The 14,854-nt window shown below is 47.5% G+C and overlaps 1 protein-coding gene across 2 annotated transcripts in view; it reads left to right on the top strand.

Annotated features, from left to right (window-relative positions):
- Positions 1–14,854, top strand: part of brinp2 (bone morphogenetic protein/retinoic acid inducible neural-specific 2) — a 284,501-nt gene that overhangs the window by 193,141 nt on the left and 76,506 nt on the right. For both annotated transcript variants that reach the window (XM_004565071.3, XM_004565072.3), the window contains one exon: positions 12,880–13,116. In XM_004565071.3, the coding sequence (XP_004565128.1) occupies positions 12,880–13,116 (237 nt within the window). The remainder of the gene's footprint in view (positions 1–12,879; positions 13,117–14,854) is intronic.

Raw genomic sequence — 14,854 nt, 5'->3', positions numbered from 1 at the left:
GTGACTAATTACATCTCTTTCCAAGCCATTGAAAGAGTAAATACCAAAGAAGAGACATGCATATTCATAGCAGGGCACAGCGGGATTGACTTGGCTGTTGAAAATCATCCAGAATGAGCTTCTGAAGCGAGGAGAGAGGAAGCTTTTGACACAACAAATTGATGATTATTAGAGCGACAGACAGGGAGGCAGATTCAGAGAAGCAGCATGAGCGCCACAAAGAAAGCTGCCTGCTAGTTTCTACGGGATGATGCTGCTCTTTAAATATCACACGTGAGCTTTTTGATTTTTAATAGGCTGTGCACCCATGAAACAGCACCATAATTAGCATACCCCTAGAATTTAAAATAATTTCAACAATAAAAGCAGCAAAATTGAAACAAGCGTGTACCCTGCTGTTAAAGGACATGAAGGCGGACAGTATTTCCCACAGCCTGAGCATTTGAATCTTCAGTTAGTGTAACATCAATCTGAAATTATTAACTATCTTAAATCCTGCAAAATTTCATTCTTAGCATAAAAACACTTGTTTTGTAAGAGGTGTTCGTGTAGGTGTAATGGCTTATAGGTAGTTGATTATGTAACATTGGTTGTGCAATTTTCTCATTTGCCAGTTGGGCTTTCAACATCATGCCAGACTGGAAGACCAGTTGGTGGAAAAGCATGGCATTGCAAAGTAATAATAATGTAATGTGATTATGTTAACGATGGCTTACATTCACTCAGGATTCCACTGTTAGTGTGACAACAGCTAAGAACCCAAACAGATTTCAATGAAATTAAAAACTCTGCCACAAAACTGCAAAACAAAACACAATTACAGTCTACTTTGATTAGACTTTTTCAGGCTTTTTTGATATTGTATCAGCAACTTTTTAATTCTTCCTTTTATAAAAGGAATGAAACAAATGGTGGAAGAAACCATATTGCAGAAGGCATCTGACAGCATCCCTTAGGATATCCTTTAGAAGGCGGCTTGGGAGTAAGGGGTATTTGGCCCATTGCTTTGAGTCGTTGTAAACCGTTGTGAAAGGCTGGTCCACACTTTCATATGGAAAAGAAGCAACCAAAAAAAAAAAAACATTTAGGAAGAAGCAGCTTTTAATAAAATACCAAATGTTTTCTTTCTGCAGACTAATTATTTTGAAAGGTGAGCGAAAAACAAAACAAGACATGCAGAATACATTTGGATTGCTCACATAAATAAGGCTCCATATCCATCACGTCCATAACTATTGAATTAAGTATTCTTTTTAATATTAGGCTGAGAAATAGTGAAAGCTGCAGGCAACAAACAAGCTGCATGTGGCTGAGGCTGTAGGGCTTTTTTTGGTGATTATAGACTAGGTGACAGTTGCTACTGATGATTAGTTCTGAAATACGTCCCAGTCAAGACTTGTCATTAGGGATGGGTATCGTTTAGGTTTTATCCGATACCGGTGCCAAATCGGTACTTTTGAAACGGTGCCGGTGCTCAAACGGTGCTCAAACCGGTGCTTAAAGAATGGAGAACACAAAATTGGTCCAAAAACCTCTCATGTTCAGCTGTTTTTTGTAAAAAGATAACAATGTTAGCCTTTTCTGCAGCTATGGGGCATATATGGTATCACTCTTGGCTGGAAGCAGTGCTTAAACAATGGAAAAAACACAAACTTTGTCCTAAACCTCTCATGTTTAACTGTTTTCCACTTTTTCTTTGGTCATTTTAGCCTTTTTAGCCAGGGTGAAGGGAGTATCTGCCATCAAACAAGAAGACAGCCGCATGTAGCTATGATGATGTTTGCTAGTTCACCTTACATGCATTAATGTAATAACGTGGTTAGCCTACTCAACGTAAATTAGCTACTCACGCAGAGAAGAACGGCTGCTGCTGCCACCATCATCCGTCATCATTTCTGCTACACTGGCAGGGCTAGGGGCCAGGACTCTCCTCTTCGTGTTTTTGGGGGATGTTGCATAACAGGCAACCCACCCGCAGTAGATGTGCTCGGTGTGAGGTCTCGCAGCAAGCTATCAAATACGGCGCATTTCTGGGCTTTTAAAAAAAACGCTATGCGTCGCCAGGTGTTTCATCGGATTTGAGGTGTTACCTCCTTTGACAGTATCACAGTATCAGCTTAAAGCACTTGTTGCAGGCTGCTGAGTTTGCATATTTTGCTATGAGGTACAGCCAGACTTTTGACCGCTTCGCCTTAGACATTTTTAATCTGTAGCTCTGCTCTAACAGAACGTACGTACCTGGCCCCGCCTACTATCCTCGGAAACGTAAAATGATTGGCTAGAATCTAAAGTGTATCACAGCTCAGGAAAAAAAAGCACCGACATAAAGCACCGAAATGTGCGCTGCTTTTCGGTCTGGTTACTACCGTTTATGTCAGAACCGGTGCCATCATGGCACCGGACACCGGTACCCATCCCTACTTGTCATCATAACTAGGAATTGCAACTGAAAATAAAACAAGTACATAACCATCTTTATCTCACTGGGTTAATACAATTGCTCATATTGTACTGTGTATATACATATGTGTACATGAACACATTTACTAGGCCACCTACATGACGCTTTCAGGAGCTGCTTGGGCATGGAAACCCAAGTCATGAAAATCCTGGGGCACAGTTTTTGTGATTATCTTAATGCCCGAGGAGGATTCTCTGCATTTATTTAGTCAGCAGAGTGTTAGTAACTTAGAGTTGATAAAGAAAATAACACAGACTGACTTGTTGCAATGCTAGCAGGCTATTAGAGCACCATGTTCAAATTCAGTGAGCTCTTTGTAATACCCAGTTCTTTTCACAAATGTTTGTAACCGCATGATTAGGTGCTTGATTTTATACACCTGTAGCAAAGGGACTGAAAACATCTAAATTTAGAGACTGAGAGGAGTGACTTTTGTCAACATAGTGTATGTTAGTTAATGTTCTAACTATATATAAGCATGTGCCACTACATTACAATCCACGTGCAACTTAATTCTGAAAAATTTGGGACTCTGATCAAGAGTCTTTTTTTCTTCTGTTGCATTTTTTTTCACGATGCACCAAATCTTTCCAGTTAGTGAGAGGTCTGGACTGTAGGCAGGAAAGTTTAGCACCTGGACTCTTTATACACAAATGAGCTTTGGCCCAGAGAAGACAGCAACATTTCTGGATTATGTTCACATATAGTTTCTACTTTGCATGAGTGAGCTTTAATCTGTATTTGTAGATAACATGGCAACATGTGTTTAGAATAGTGTTTCCCAACCTTTTGGAGCCACGGCACATATTTCACCTTAGAAAAATCACACGGCACACCGCCAAACAAAAATGTCACAAAAAGCATTTTGATCATTTTTCCCGGCGCACCAGGCATAGCAGAATTAGCTCAGTTTTTCCCCAGTATACCTTTTTTGCCTTCTACTGGGTCGCAAGTTTCTCCAGGACCCAGGTCAGACTGACTACTTTTTCTTTTCAAATATGTATCTATTGTTATTCTTCTTCTTCGTTTTCTTCTGTTTTACTTGCAGTTGGCAACCCATTTAATTAGAGCAGGTAGTCTAGTGGAAGAGAATGTAATTGTTCTGCTTGTTACTCACGCTGATCGCTTAGAGTATCTTTACTCTAAGCGAAAAAGGTTAAAATATCAATACTACAGTCTAAATATCAGGAGAGCAAATCAATATGCTTTCAGATGTGTGGCCTAAAGATCACAAGAATCTACATACTGATTTACTGATTTTCAGCCTTCAGCTTTGTCTCTTGCACACAGAGATTATTCCAGATTCTCTTATGCACTTTGTACTGTAGATGCGAACACAAACTGAAATTGTTCCACAATTATTTGCCTTTTTTTGCAGATTGGTAAACCTTTGCACATCTTTACTTCTAAGAAACACTGCTTCTATAAGATAGTCCTTTTACACCCAATAATGTTACTGATCTTCTGCAAAGCAGACAAAATATTCTTCATACTGTTTCTTCTTTTTCAGCCTTTTCTGTCTTTTCTTTTTGTTTGTTCGTGCAATCAAATTAAAAAATAATTTTTCATGAAAAGATTTTTCATAAAATAGCAAAATTTCTGTTTAAACATTTGATGTTTTCTGTGTTCTGTTGTTATAAATACAAGTTTCTAAGTTCTACCAATCACTACATTGTGTTTTGATTTACTTTTTACACAAACCCAATCTTTTTGGAATTGGGTTTATATACAAAACAGCTCTGCCTCAAAAATGGTACACATTTCTGTGAGTGTATCTGTGATGTCAGGCATCTTGGCAGTGGGTTTGGGTCTTTATGAATTGTGCTTGTTATGTCATATCCGACATATTAGTTTGGAATCTGTCTGTTGTTTGTAGCCTAGGTCAACAAGTGTCCTTGATATGCAACGACTTTGAAATGCTACATTTCAAAGTAACAGCCACATGAAATCCAAGGCCCAAAGTTTACCAGCAGAACTTTATATTCAGCAGAATATTATTCAATTATCTGACAGTGGTTCCAACGACTTCCCATCCTAAGTAGTAATACAGTGCTAGTTAGTCCCAGCAATATCAACCGTTAAGAAGTGAACCGATCTTAGAGACCTACATTAGTAGGTTCAGGGACTAGTGGTGGTATAAGTTGCAGGTATGTCAGCCAAGATACCATGATTTGGAAACCTGTGTGGGATCATTCTGTCTTTCTTTCCTCTCTTACAGATTTGTGTTGTTTTTTTTACACACTTTTTACTTTCTTGTTAAGTTTAGGCCCCTAAGACTGATTAGATTTAACTAGTGAAATATCCTGGGTAAGGTATGAGGTTTAAAAACTGCTTCGTTAGATCCATAAAACAATCTTATTTTGGGGTAAAATATACCTATTCTCAAGAGTAATCACAATCACTGACAAGTTAGGAATTGGAAGTACCTGGCCTGTCTCACTAAAGCCATAAAACGGTATTACCTCAATGAGAATGGGCTGGTGGTTCTAATATTGTGGCTGATTCAAAAATATTGGCACTTCACTTCAAGGCATCGCTCCAGTGTTATAGCTTGTGAATCGATGTTATAGCTGAAACTACTTTGTAGTTTGTGAAAACCGTGATCATATCCTCCTAAGGCTATGTCTACTATATACACTCAACAAAAATATAAACACAACACTTTTGTTTTGCTCATTTTTCATGAGCTGAACTTAAAGGTCTGAAACATTTTCTACATACACAAAGGACCCATTACTATCAAATATTGTTCACAAATCTGTCTAAATCTGTTTTAGTGAGAACTTCTCGTTTGCCAAGATAATCATCCCACCTCACAGGTGTGGCATGTCAAGGTGCTGATTAGAAAGCATGAATATTGCACAGGTGTGCCTTAGACTGCCCACAATAAAAGGCCACTCTGAAATATGCAGTTTGATCACACAATACAATGCTACAGATGTCGCAGCTTTTGAGGGAGCGTGCAGTTGCCATGCTGACTGCAGGATTGTCTACCAGAGCTGTTGCCTGTGAAATGAATGTTAATTTCTCTGCCATAAGCTGTCTTCAAAGGCGTTTCAGAGAATTTGGCAGTACATCCAACCGGCCTCACAATTGCAGACCACATGTAACCACACCAGCCCAGGACCTCCACATCGAGCATGTTCACCTCCAGAATGGTCGACCAGGTGGAGACCAGCCACCCGGACAGCTGCAGCAACAATCGGTTTGCATAACCAAAGAATTTCTGCAAAAACTGTCAGAAACCGTCTCAGGGAAGCTCATCTGCATGCTCGTTGTCCTCATCGGGGTCTGGACCTGACTGCAGTTTGTCATTGTGACCAACTTGAGTGGGCAAATGCTCACATTTGATGGCGTCTGGGACGTTGGAGAGGTGTTCTGTTGACAGATGTTTTTACTGTTCAGGGCAGATGGCAGACAGCTTGTGTTGCATCGTGTGGGTGAGCGGTTTGCTGACGTCAACATTGTGGATTTACTGGCCCATGGTGGCAGTGGGGTTATGGACAGTGAACACGAGTGCATTTTATTGTTGATATTTTGAATGCACAGAGATACCATGTTGAGATCCTGATGACCATTGTTGTGCCATTTATCCATGGCCATAACCTCATTTTACAGCATGATAATGCACGGCCCCATATTGCAAGGTTCTGTACACAATTCCTTGGAAGCTGAAAACATCCCAGTTCTTGCATGGCCCGCATACTCACCAGACATGTCACCCATTGAGCATGTTTGGGATGCTCGGCTCGGTGTATATGACAGCGTGTTCCAGTTCCTGCCAATATTCAGCAACTTTGCACAAGTATTGAAGAGCAGTGGACCAACATTCCACAGCCCTCAATCAACAACCTGATCAACTCTATGCCCATTGCACACCATTTGCCTCACACAGTGCAACACATCTAATGGAGATGTGTTGCACTGTGTGAGGCAAATGGTGGCCACACCAGATACTGACTGGTTTTAGACATCTGTAGCATTGTGCTGTGTGATCAGACTGCATATTTCAGAGTGGCCTTTTATTGTGGAAAGTCTAAGCCACACCTGTGCAATAGACATGCTGTCTAATCAGCACCTTGACATGGTGGTGGGATGGATTATCTCGGCAAATGAGAGGTTCTCATTAACACAGATTTAACCAGATTTGTGAACAATATTTGATAGTAATGGGTCCTTTGTGTATGTAGAAAATGTTTCAGATCTTTAAGTTCATCTCATGAAAAATGGGAGCAAAAACAAAAGTGTTGTGTTTATATTTTTGTTCAGTATATTATATACACTCAACAAAAATATAAACGCAACACCTTTGTTACTGCTCCCATTCCCCATGGGATGGACGTAGAGACCTAAAATTCATTCCAGATACACAATATAACCATCCCTCCCAAACAGTGGTCACAAATCAGTCTAAATGTGTGGTAGTGGGCACATCTGCTATATTGAGATAATCCATCCCACCTCACAGGTGTGCCACATCAGGATGCTGATCTGACATCATGAGTAGTGCACAGGTGTACCTCAGACTGCCCACAACAAAAGGCCACCCTGGAATGTGCAGTTTTGTCTCACAGCAAAATGCCACAGATGCCACAAGCAATGAGGGAGCGTGCATTTGGCATGCTGACAGCAGGAATGTCAACCAGATCTGTCGCCCGTGCATTGAATGTTCATTTCTCAACCATAAGCCGTCTCCACAAGTGTTTCAGAGAATATGGCAGCACATCCAACCGGCCTCACAACCGCAGACCTCGTGTAACCACACCAGCCCAGGACCTCCACATCCAGCAGGTTCACCTCCAAGATCGTCTGAGACCAGCCACCCAGACAGCTGCTGGAACAATTATTTTGCACAACCAAACAATTTCTGCACAAACTGTCAGAAACCGTCTCAGGGACGCTCAACTGCATGCCACAGGCCACAATTGACAATCTGATAGACTCCATGCGACGATGTGTTGCACTGCATGAGGCAAATGGTGGTTGTGGCGGAGGCGTGGCCCCGGGCGCAGCTGCCGGGGAGGAGTGGAGCAGAAGGCTCAACAGGGTGGCGCTGCGAGGCCGGTAAGAACAGCTGATGGTGTTTATGTACTGATGATGGTCTCCCTCCGCTGTGTTTATAGTGAGACGGGGAGGAGCGGCGAGGAGATCAGCTGGGCTCGTGAGCTGTCAGGCTGTGCGACTGAGTCAGCTGTCGAAACAAACAATTCAATAAATGTGGAAATTGGCAGTACATACCTGCGTGTGCGTGTATTTGTGCCTGGTGTATTCCACAAGTGGTGCCGAAACCCAGGAAAGTGCCGGTGGGGAAATGTCCGACCCACAGGCCGCGCCACCCGCCCAGCCCCTGCAATACTTGGCGCAGATGCTGGCGGAGATGGCGGCGATGAGCCGGGATCAGGCGGCCAACCAGCGTGCCCACCTGGCCGCGCTGCGGGAGCAAACGGACCGACAGACACAAGTTCTGGAGCGGCTGGTCGGGGCCGCTGCCACGCCGAAGCCCTCGCCACTGTCGGTGACGGTGCCCCGGATGGGGGACGGGGACGACCCACAGATTTTTTTGGAGACCTTCCGTGCCACGGCGGAGGCTTGCCAATGGCCGCGGGAGGAGTGGGCCCCTCGGCTGCTCCCCCTGCTGTCTGGGGAGGCACAAACAGCGGCCCTGAGTCTGCCTCCGGCGTCAAGGAGCAGCTTCCCGGATGTGAGCCGGGCGGTGGTGGACAGGCTGGGGCTCACCGCTTTAGACCATCGCCGGCGGTTCTGGGCCTGTCGGCTGGCTACAACGGACCGACCATTCGCCTGGGCCCGACAGCTGCGCGACGCGGCGGTGCGCTGGCTGCAGCCGGGAACATCGGAGGGCGAGACGAAGCTGGTGGACAAGGTGGTGCTGGAGCAGTTCACGGAAGGATTGCCAGCGGAGACGGCGAGATGGGTCCGGTGCCACCGGCCCGCAAGCTTGGAGGTGGCGGTGACGCTGGTGGAGGACCACCTTGCCGCTGGAGCAGGGGAGTCCGGGGACGCCGGACGGAGGCCGACCAAACAGGCCCCAGTGCCGGCCCCGAGGCGCCGTGTGCCGGCACCAGGGCAGGCAGAGCGGCTGCCGGCGCTGAGCCCCACTAACCCGTTCGCGGCGATGGTGCCGTCCAGGGGAACTGAGCCGAGTGGAGCCGCCCCCGAGCCACGGAGGGCAGCACAAACGCCGGGGCCGGAGTGTTGGAAGTGCGGGCAGCCGGGACACCTGAGGAGGGATTGTCCGCTTATGGAAGTGGGGCAGGTGTTCCGCGTTGCTGGCACCCCAGCACCCTCCCCCGGTCCAGGAGGGACATACAGTATTCCGGTAAGGACTCGAGGGGGTATACGCCAAGCGTTGGTGGACACGGGCTGCACACAGACCCTCGTGCACCAAGGCTTGGTTCGCCCCGGGGCATTATTGGAGGCAGAATGGGTGGAGGTGAGGTGTGTTCATGGTGATGTGCACCGGTACCCCATAGTGCCGCTGCTGCTAAAATACAAGGGCCATACACATAGGGTAACGGCGGCGGTTAGCCCGCGCCTGTCGCACCCCCTGATTCTGGGTACCAATTGGCCGGGGTTTCATCAGCTACTGGGGTAGTACGCGGGAGTGCGATCACGACCGGAAGCGGGGTGTAGCGTGTGCGCGGCATTCAGCGGTGACGCGGGGTCGTCCGACACCGACTCCGGGGGGGAGGAGCCGGCGGGACGTCCCGCCGGCCCCGGAAGTGTCCCCCATGGGTGATTTCCCACTGGAGCAGTCTCGTGACGGCACCCTACGCTCAGCCTTTGACCAAGTGATGGCTATTGATGGTCACGTGGTGCGCCCTGAGGCCGCGCAGACCTACCCGCGTTTCGTCTTATTAAATGACCGATTATATCGAGTGAGTCGTGACACTCAGACTGAGGAAACACACACCCAGTTGTTGGTGCCGCAGGGCCGCCGGGAAACGCTTTTCCAGGCGGCCCACTATAACCCCATGGCAGGGCATATGGGCTACGAGAAAACTCTGGAGCGAATAACGGCCCGATTTTATTGGCCTGGCATCCGAGCGGATGTGCGCCGCTGGTGCGCGTCCTGCCCGGACTGCCAACTTGTTAACCAGCCGGCCATACCGAGAGCGCCTCTGCGCCCTCTCCCCCTCATTGAGGTCCCGTTTGAGCGCATCGGCATGGACCTCATCGGGCCGTTTCACCGGAGTGCACGCGGTTACCGCTTTGTGTTAGTCCTGGTGGATTACGCAACGCGGTACCCGGAAGCAGTTCCGCTGCGCACCATCTCGGCTAAGAGTGTGGCGCAGGCACTGTTTCAGGTCATCTCCCGAGTCGGAATCCCGAAAGAGATACTGACTGACCAGGGCACGTCGTTTATGTCTCGTACACTGCGGGAACTGTACGAATTACTGGGCATTAAATCTATTCGGACCAGCGTCTACCACCCTCAGACTGACGGGCTGGTGGAGCGGCTGAATAAGACCTTAAAGTCCATGATTCGGAAGTTCATTAACGAGGATGAACGCAATTGGGATCACTGGCTAGACCCTCTGTTATTCGCGGTGCGGGAGGTGCCCCAGGCCTCCACGGGATTTTCTCCCTTTGAACTGCTGTTCGGCAGGAGGCCACGTGGGGTGCTCGACCTGATTAAAGAAAGCTGGGAGGACGGTCCGAGCCCCGCCAAAAATGAGATTCAGTACGTGTTGGACCTGAGAGCAAAACTCCACACTTTGGGGAGGTTGTCACGGGAGAATTTGCTCCAGGTTCAGCAGCGTCAGCAACACCTGTATAACAGAGGGGCTAGACTCAGGCAATTTTCACCGGGGGATAAAGTGCTTGTGTTACTCCCTTCTTCCAGCTCGAAGTTGCTCGCCAAGTGGCAAGGTCCCTTTGTGGTCACACGGCGTGTCGGGGACGTGGACTATGAGGTCGCTCGGTCGGACAGGGGAGGAGCCGCGCAGATTTATCACCTCAATCTCCTCAAACTGTGGCGAGAGGTCGAAACCGCTTCTCTGGTGAGCCTGGTGAAGGAGAGAGATGAGTTGAGGCCTGAGGTGCCAAATTCTATCATTCCCACCTCCCTCCCTTGTGATGACCATCTCACACAGGCCCAGAGAGCGGACGTTGTCGCGTTGCAACAGCGCTTTGCGGACGTGTTCTCCCCCCTGCCCGGCCGGACGTCCCTCATCGAGCACCATTTCGTGACGCAGCCCGGCGTGACGGTGCGTTCACGGCCCTACAGACTCCCGGAGCATAAGCGAAAAATCGTGCAGAGGGAATTGGCGGAAATGCTGAGGATGGGAGTAATAGAAGAGTCGCACAGCGCCTGGTGTAGCCCCATCGTTCTGGTGGCGAAGAAGGATGGGTCTATACGGTTCTGTGTCGACTATCGCAGGGTGAACGAAGTGTCACGCTTTGATGCCTACCCCATGCCTCGGGTCGACGAGCTCCTGGACCGGTTAGGCACGGCCCGCTTTTTCACGACGCTGGACTTAACCAAGGGCTATTGGCAGATTCCCTTGTCTGCCGAGGCCAGGGAGAAAACGGCCTTCTCCACTCCGTACGGTTTGTACCAGTTCGTGACACTCCCGTTCGGCCTGTTCGGGGCCCCGGCCACTTTCCAGCGTCTCATGGACCGGGTACTGCGTCCGCACGCGGCGTATGCTGCCGCCTACCTGGATGACGTGATCATCCACAGCGACACCTGGGCGGAGCATGTGCTGCGGGTGGCCGCGGTCCTGGAGTCCCTGAGGGGGGCGGGGCTCACGGCCAATCCGACGAAGTGCGCGGTTGGACGGAGGGAGGTGCAGTATCTGGGGTACCACCTGGGGGGCGGGCAGGTGCGGCCACAGGTGGAGAAGACGGCGGCTATCGCATCCTGCCCGCGCCCCAGGACGAAAAAGGAGGTGAGACGGTTCTTGGGGTTGGCGGGTTACTATCGTCGCTTTGTGCCGGGGTTTGCGCAGCTAACCAGCCCCCTGACCGATCTCACTCGAAAGGGTGCCCCGGATCTGGTCCACTGGACGGGGCCGTGCCAGGCGGCGTTTGTGCGAGTGAAAAACGCTCTCTGTGGGGAGCCGCTGCTTCACACTCCTAACTTTTCCCTCCCGTTTGTTCTGCAGACTGACGCCTCGGACAGAGGGCTGGGAGCCGTTTTGTCTCAGCAGGTGAGGGGAGCTGACCGCCCTGTCCTGTACATCAGCCGGAAGCTAGCGGAGCGCGAGCGCCGGTACAGCACCGTGGAGAAGGAGTGCCTGGCCATCCGGTGGGCGGTCGGCTCCCTGCGCTATTACCTCCTGGGACGCTCATTCACCCTCTGTTCGGACCACGCCCCGCTGCAGTGGCTCCACCGCATGAAAGATGCCAACGCCCGGATCACCCGGTGGTATCTGGCATTGCAGCCCTTTAAGTTCAAGGTGATCCATAGGCCGGGGGCACAGATGGCGGTGGCCGATTTCCTCTCTCGCTCGCGAGGGGGGGAGTTGGCTCGGCCGGACGGCTCCCCGGCCTCGAACAGGCGGTGGGGGTGTGTGGTGGAGGCGTGGCCCCGGGCGCAGCTGCCGGGGAGGAGTGGAGCAGAAGGCTCAACAGGGCGGCGCTGCGAGGCCGGTAAGAACAGCTGATGGTGTTTATGTACTGATGATGGTCTCCCTCCGCTGTGTTTATAGTGAGACGGGGAGGAGCGGCGAGGAGATCAGCTGGGCTCGTGAGCTGTCAGGCTGTGCGACTGAGTCAGCTGTCGAAACAAACAATTCAATAAATGTGGAAATTGGCAGTACATACCTGCGTGTGCGTGTATTTGTGCCTGGTGTATTCCACAGTGGTCACACCAGATACTGACCGGTTCTGGGTCCCCAGACCCCCAATAGCGCAAAAAACTGCACATTCCAGGGTGGCCTTTTGTTGTGGGCAGTCTGAGGTACACCTGTGCACTACTCATGATGTCAGATCAGCATCCTGATGTGGCACACCTGTGAGGTGGGATGGATTATCTCAATATAGCAGATGTGCCCACTACCACACATTTGGACTGATTTGTGACCACTGTTTGGGAGGGATGGTTATATTGTGTATCTGGAATGAATTTTAGGTCTCTACGTCCATCCCATGGGGAATGGGAGCAGTAACAAAGGTGTTGCGTTTATATTTTTGTTGAGTGTATGATAAAGGAAATTAACAATTGTTTAAAATCCTACAAGAAATCAGCTGGGTTAGAAATGCCAAATGTCAAGAATTTTACTTCACAGTCTTCTCAATTAAATCGCAAGTGCTAAAAATGTATGTTTACTTGAAGCCTTAAAAATAGCCTAAAATAAAATATGACTCTTTTAGAGTCTGCTTGTTCAAAAATAAGAGCATTCTAAAAAAAAAAAATCCCAAATGCTTTACCATGTGCTTCCTTTTCTTTCCAGGATTACAAGATGTCCTGCCAGAGTTTCTGCGTGGGCGTTTTGTGGAGGCAGCCCTCAGCTACGTGGCATGCAACTCGGAGGGCGAGTTGCTCTGTCGCAACAATGACTGCTGGTGCCGGTGCTCTCCTCGCTTCCCAGAATGCAACTGTCCTTTTGCTGACATCAAGGTCATGGAGGAGAACCTGGAAAAGAGCAAAGAGGCGTGGAACAACTTCAACCAAGAGTTCATGGAATCAGGTATGGGTTCATGTTTCTAAGCAAGCTGTTGAGCTGCAGTTGAGCTATAAAGAGGTTGCGCTGAAGAATGCTTTGGTTTCGTTTCTGAACTGCTTTGGAAGAAAAATGCTTCACTTAACATCTGAATGCGTATAAAAGGTTTGTATGGCGATTCAAAAGCCTGCTGATAACTAATGCAAGATGTATTTTGGCGGTAAGTCTGCGGTGTGGTGTTTTGAGTTTGATTCTCAGATGCTATATGTCTTGTCACTGTTGTCGTTGTGATGAAACCTGTAACACTTATGGGAACAACTTTAACATCCATCGAAAAATATGTTCCACTTGACTTGGATCTTTGAGGTTCAGGTTTTTTTTTCTTCCAGCAGATATGTATGTAACACATTCAACACACAGCTAGTGTGAGCCACTTACAGTCCAGAAGACAATTATCCTTCTATGCATTTAGTAAATCTAAAATAATATTTGAATATTTATAGACCACACCAGTCTGCTTTAGCACACAGTGTTGGAACCACAATCGTACACTGTCCAAAAAAACTAAAACATATTTTTTGTTCATATTTCAGCATAATTAGCATTACACTTGAGAATCAAAAAGACTCACAGTATGTCTACTTAATGCTTGCTTGGAGCTGCAATGAAATAGTTGGATAACCAGCAAGAGTGCAGTGCACTCAGCACTAGCAGCAATTTAATTTCAGAAAGAAGCTTGAAGAAATGTTGTTCAACAAATGAGTTGATACTGAATTGTTCTGCTCTTTAAACCTCTTAGATACAAAACAAATATTCAATGAATTACAAATCCTTAGAGTATTTGTGGTTTTTATGCAGATTCGTTTTCTTTAGTTTTGACATTACTTAGCAACATTTTCCACACAGCTATAATAACACTGAAAATCTTATTTGCTGGCCTTGCATTGAGGTAGGCTGTACAGAAAGGATGAGCTGTGGACAGCTGGACAGGGAGCGTGTTGCACAAGTTTGTTCGGTTCCAGTACCAGATGTAGATGCAGCAGGTGGGGTGGTGATGATTTATTCCTCCAAGCTGGAAGCAGTTTATGCTCAGTAGCACTCTGGTTATACAGTGTGTACCTGTGAAGTGTTGCTATGATTATGTTCATAATTAGTCAGTTTGCAAGTTTCTGACAGACCAAAACAATAAGTTGGTACTCGGTTCACAGCTCAGTTAATGCAAACTTCATTAACAGCCTGATATACTCACTAAACACTTAAGTATGTACTTCTTGTTAGTAAGAGTTTGGATCCCCTGTATCTTCTGAATTGCCTTAATTCTTTGTTGTATAGATTCAACAAGGGGGATTTTGGTCAGTTTGGTTCATTGGTCTGAGATCTGGTGACTGTGTGGTCATTTGAGTGGAGCGAACTGACTGAAGTGGCACCATCTGCTCCAAGGTTTAACATGTTGTATGCTCAGAGATGCTCTTCTGATAAGCAGAGATGTTGTTTTCTGGCAACCACTTGATTGTAGAAAGCGGTCATTTGAATGTTTGCCTTTATTTCAGATCAAAGCAGTCTGGCCACTCTACTCTGACCTCTGACATTATCTATCTAAACCTTAAAGTGACTTTGTAGTTTTACTTTTCAGTGACCAAGAATTAGTACCTAACATCATTAGACGAGTGATTTTAATACTGTGGCTGGTCAGGATATAGTAGGAAAGAATGAAAAGTATGTATACAAGTAATGATACTTTTATTGCAAATACAGCAAAGTATAA

Source organism: Maylandia zebra, linkage group LG18 (assembly GCF_041146795.1).
Source record: "Maylandia zebra isolate NMK-2024a linkage group LG18, Mzebra_GT3a, whole genome shotgun sequence".
Taxonomy (NCBI): Eukaryota; Metazoa; Chordata; class Actinopteri; order Cichliformes; family Cichlidae; genus Maylandia; species Maylandia zebra.
Note: the sequence above shows the minus strand (reverse complement) of the source record. Positions and strands in the feature narration are given on the sequence as shown.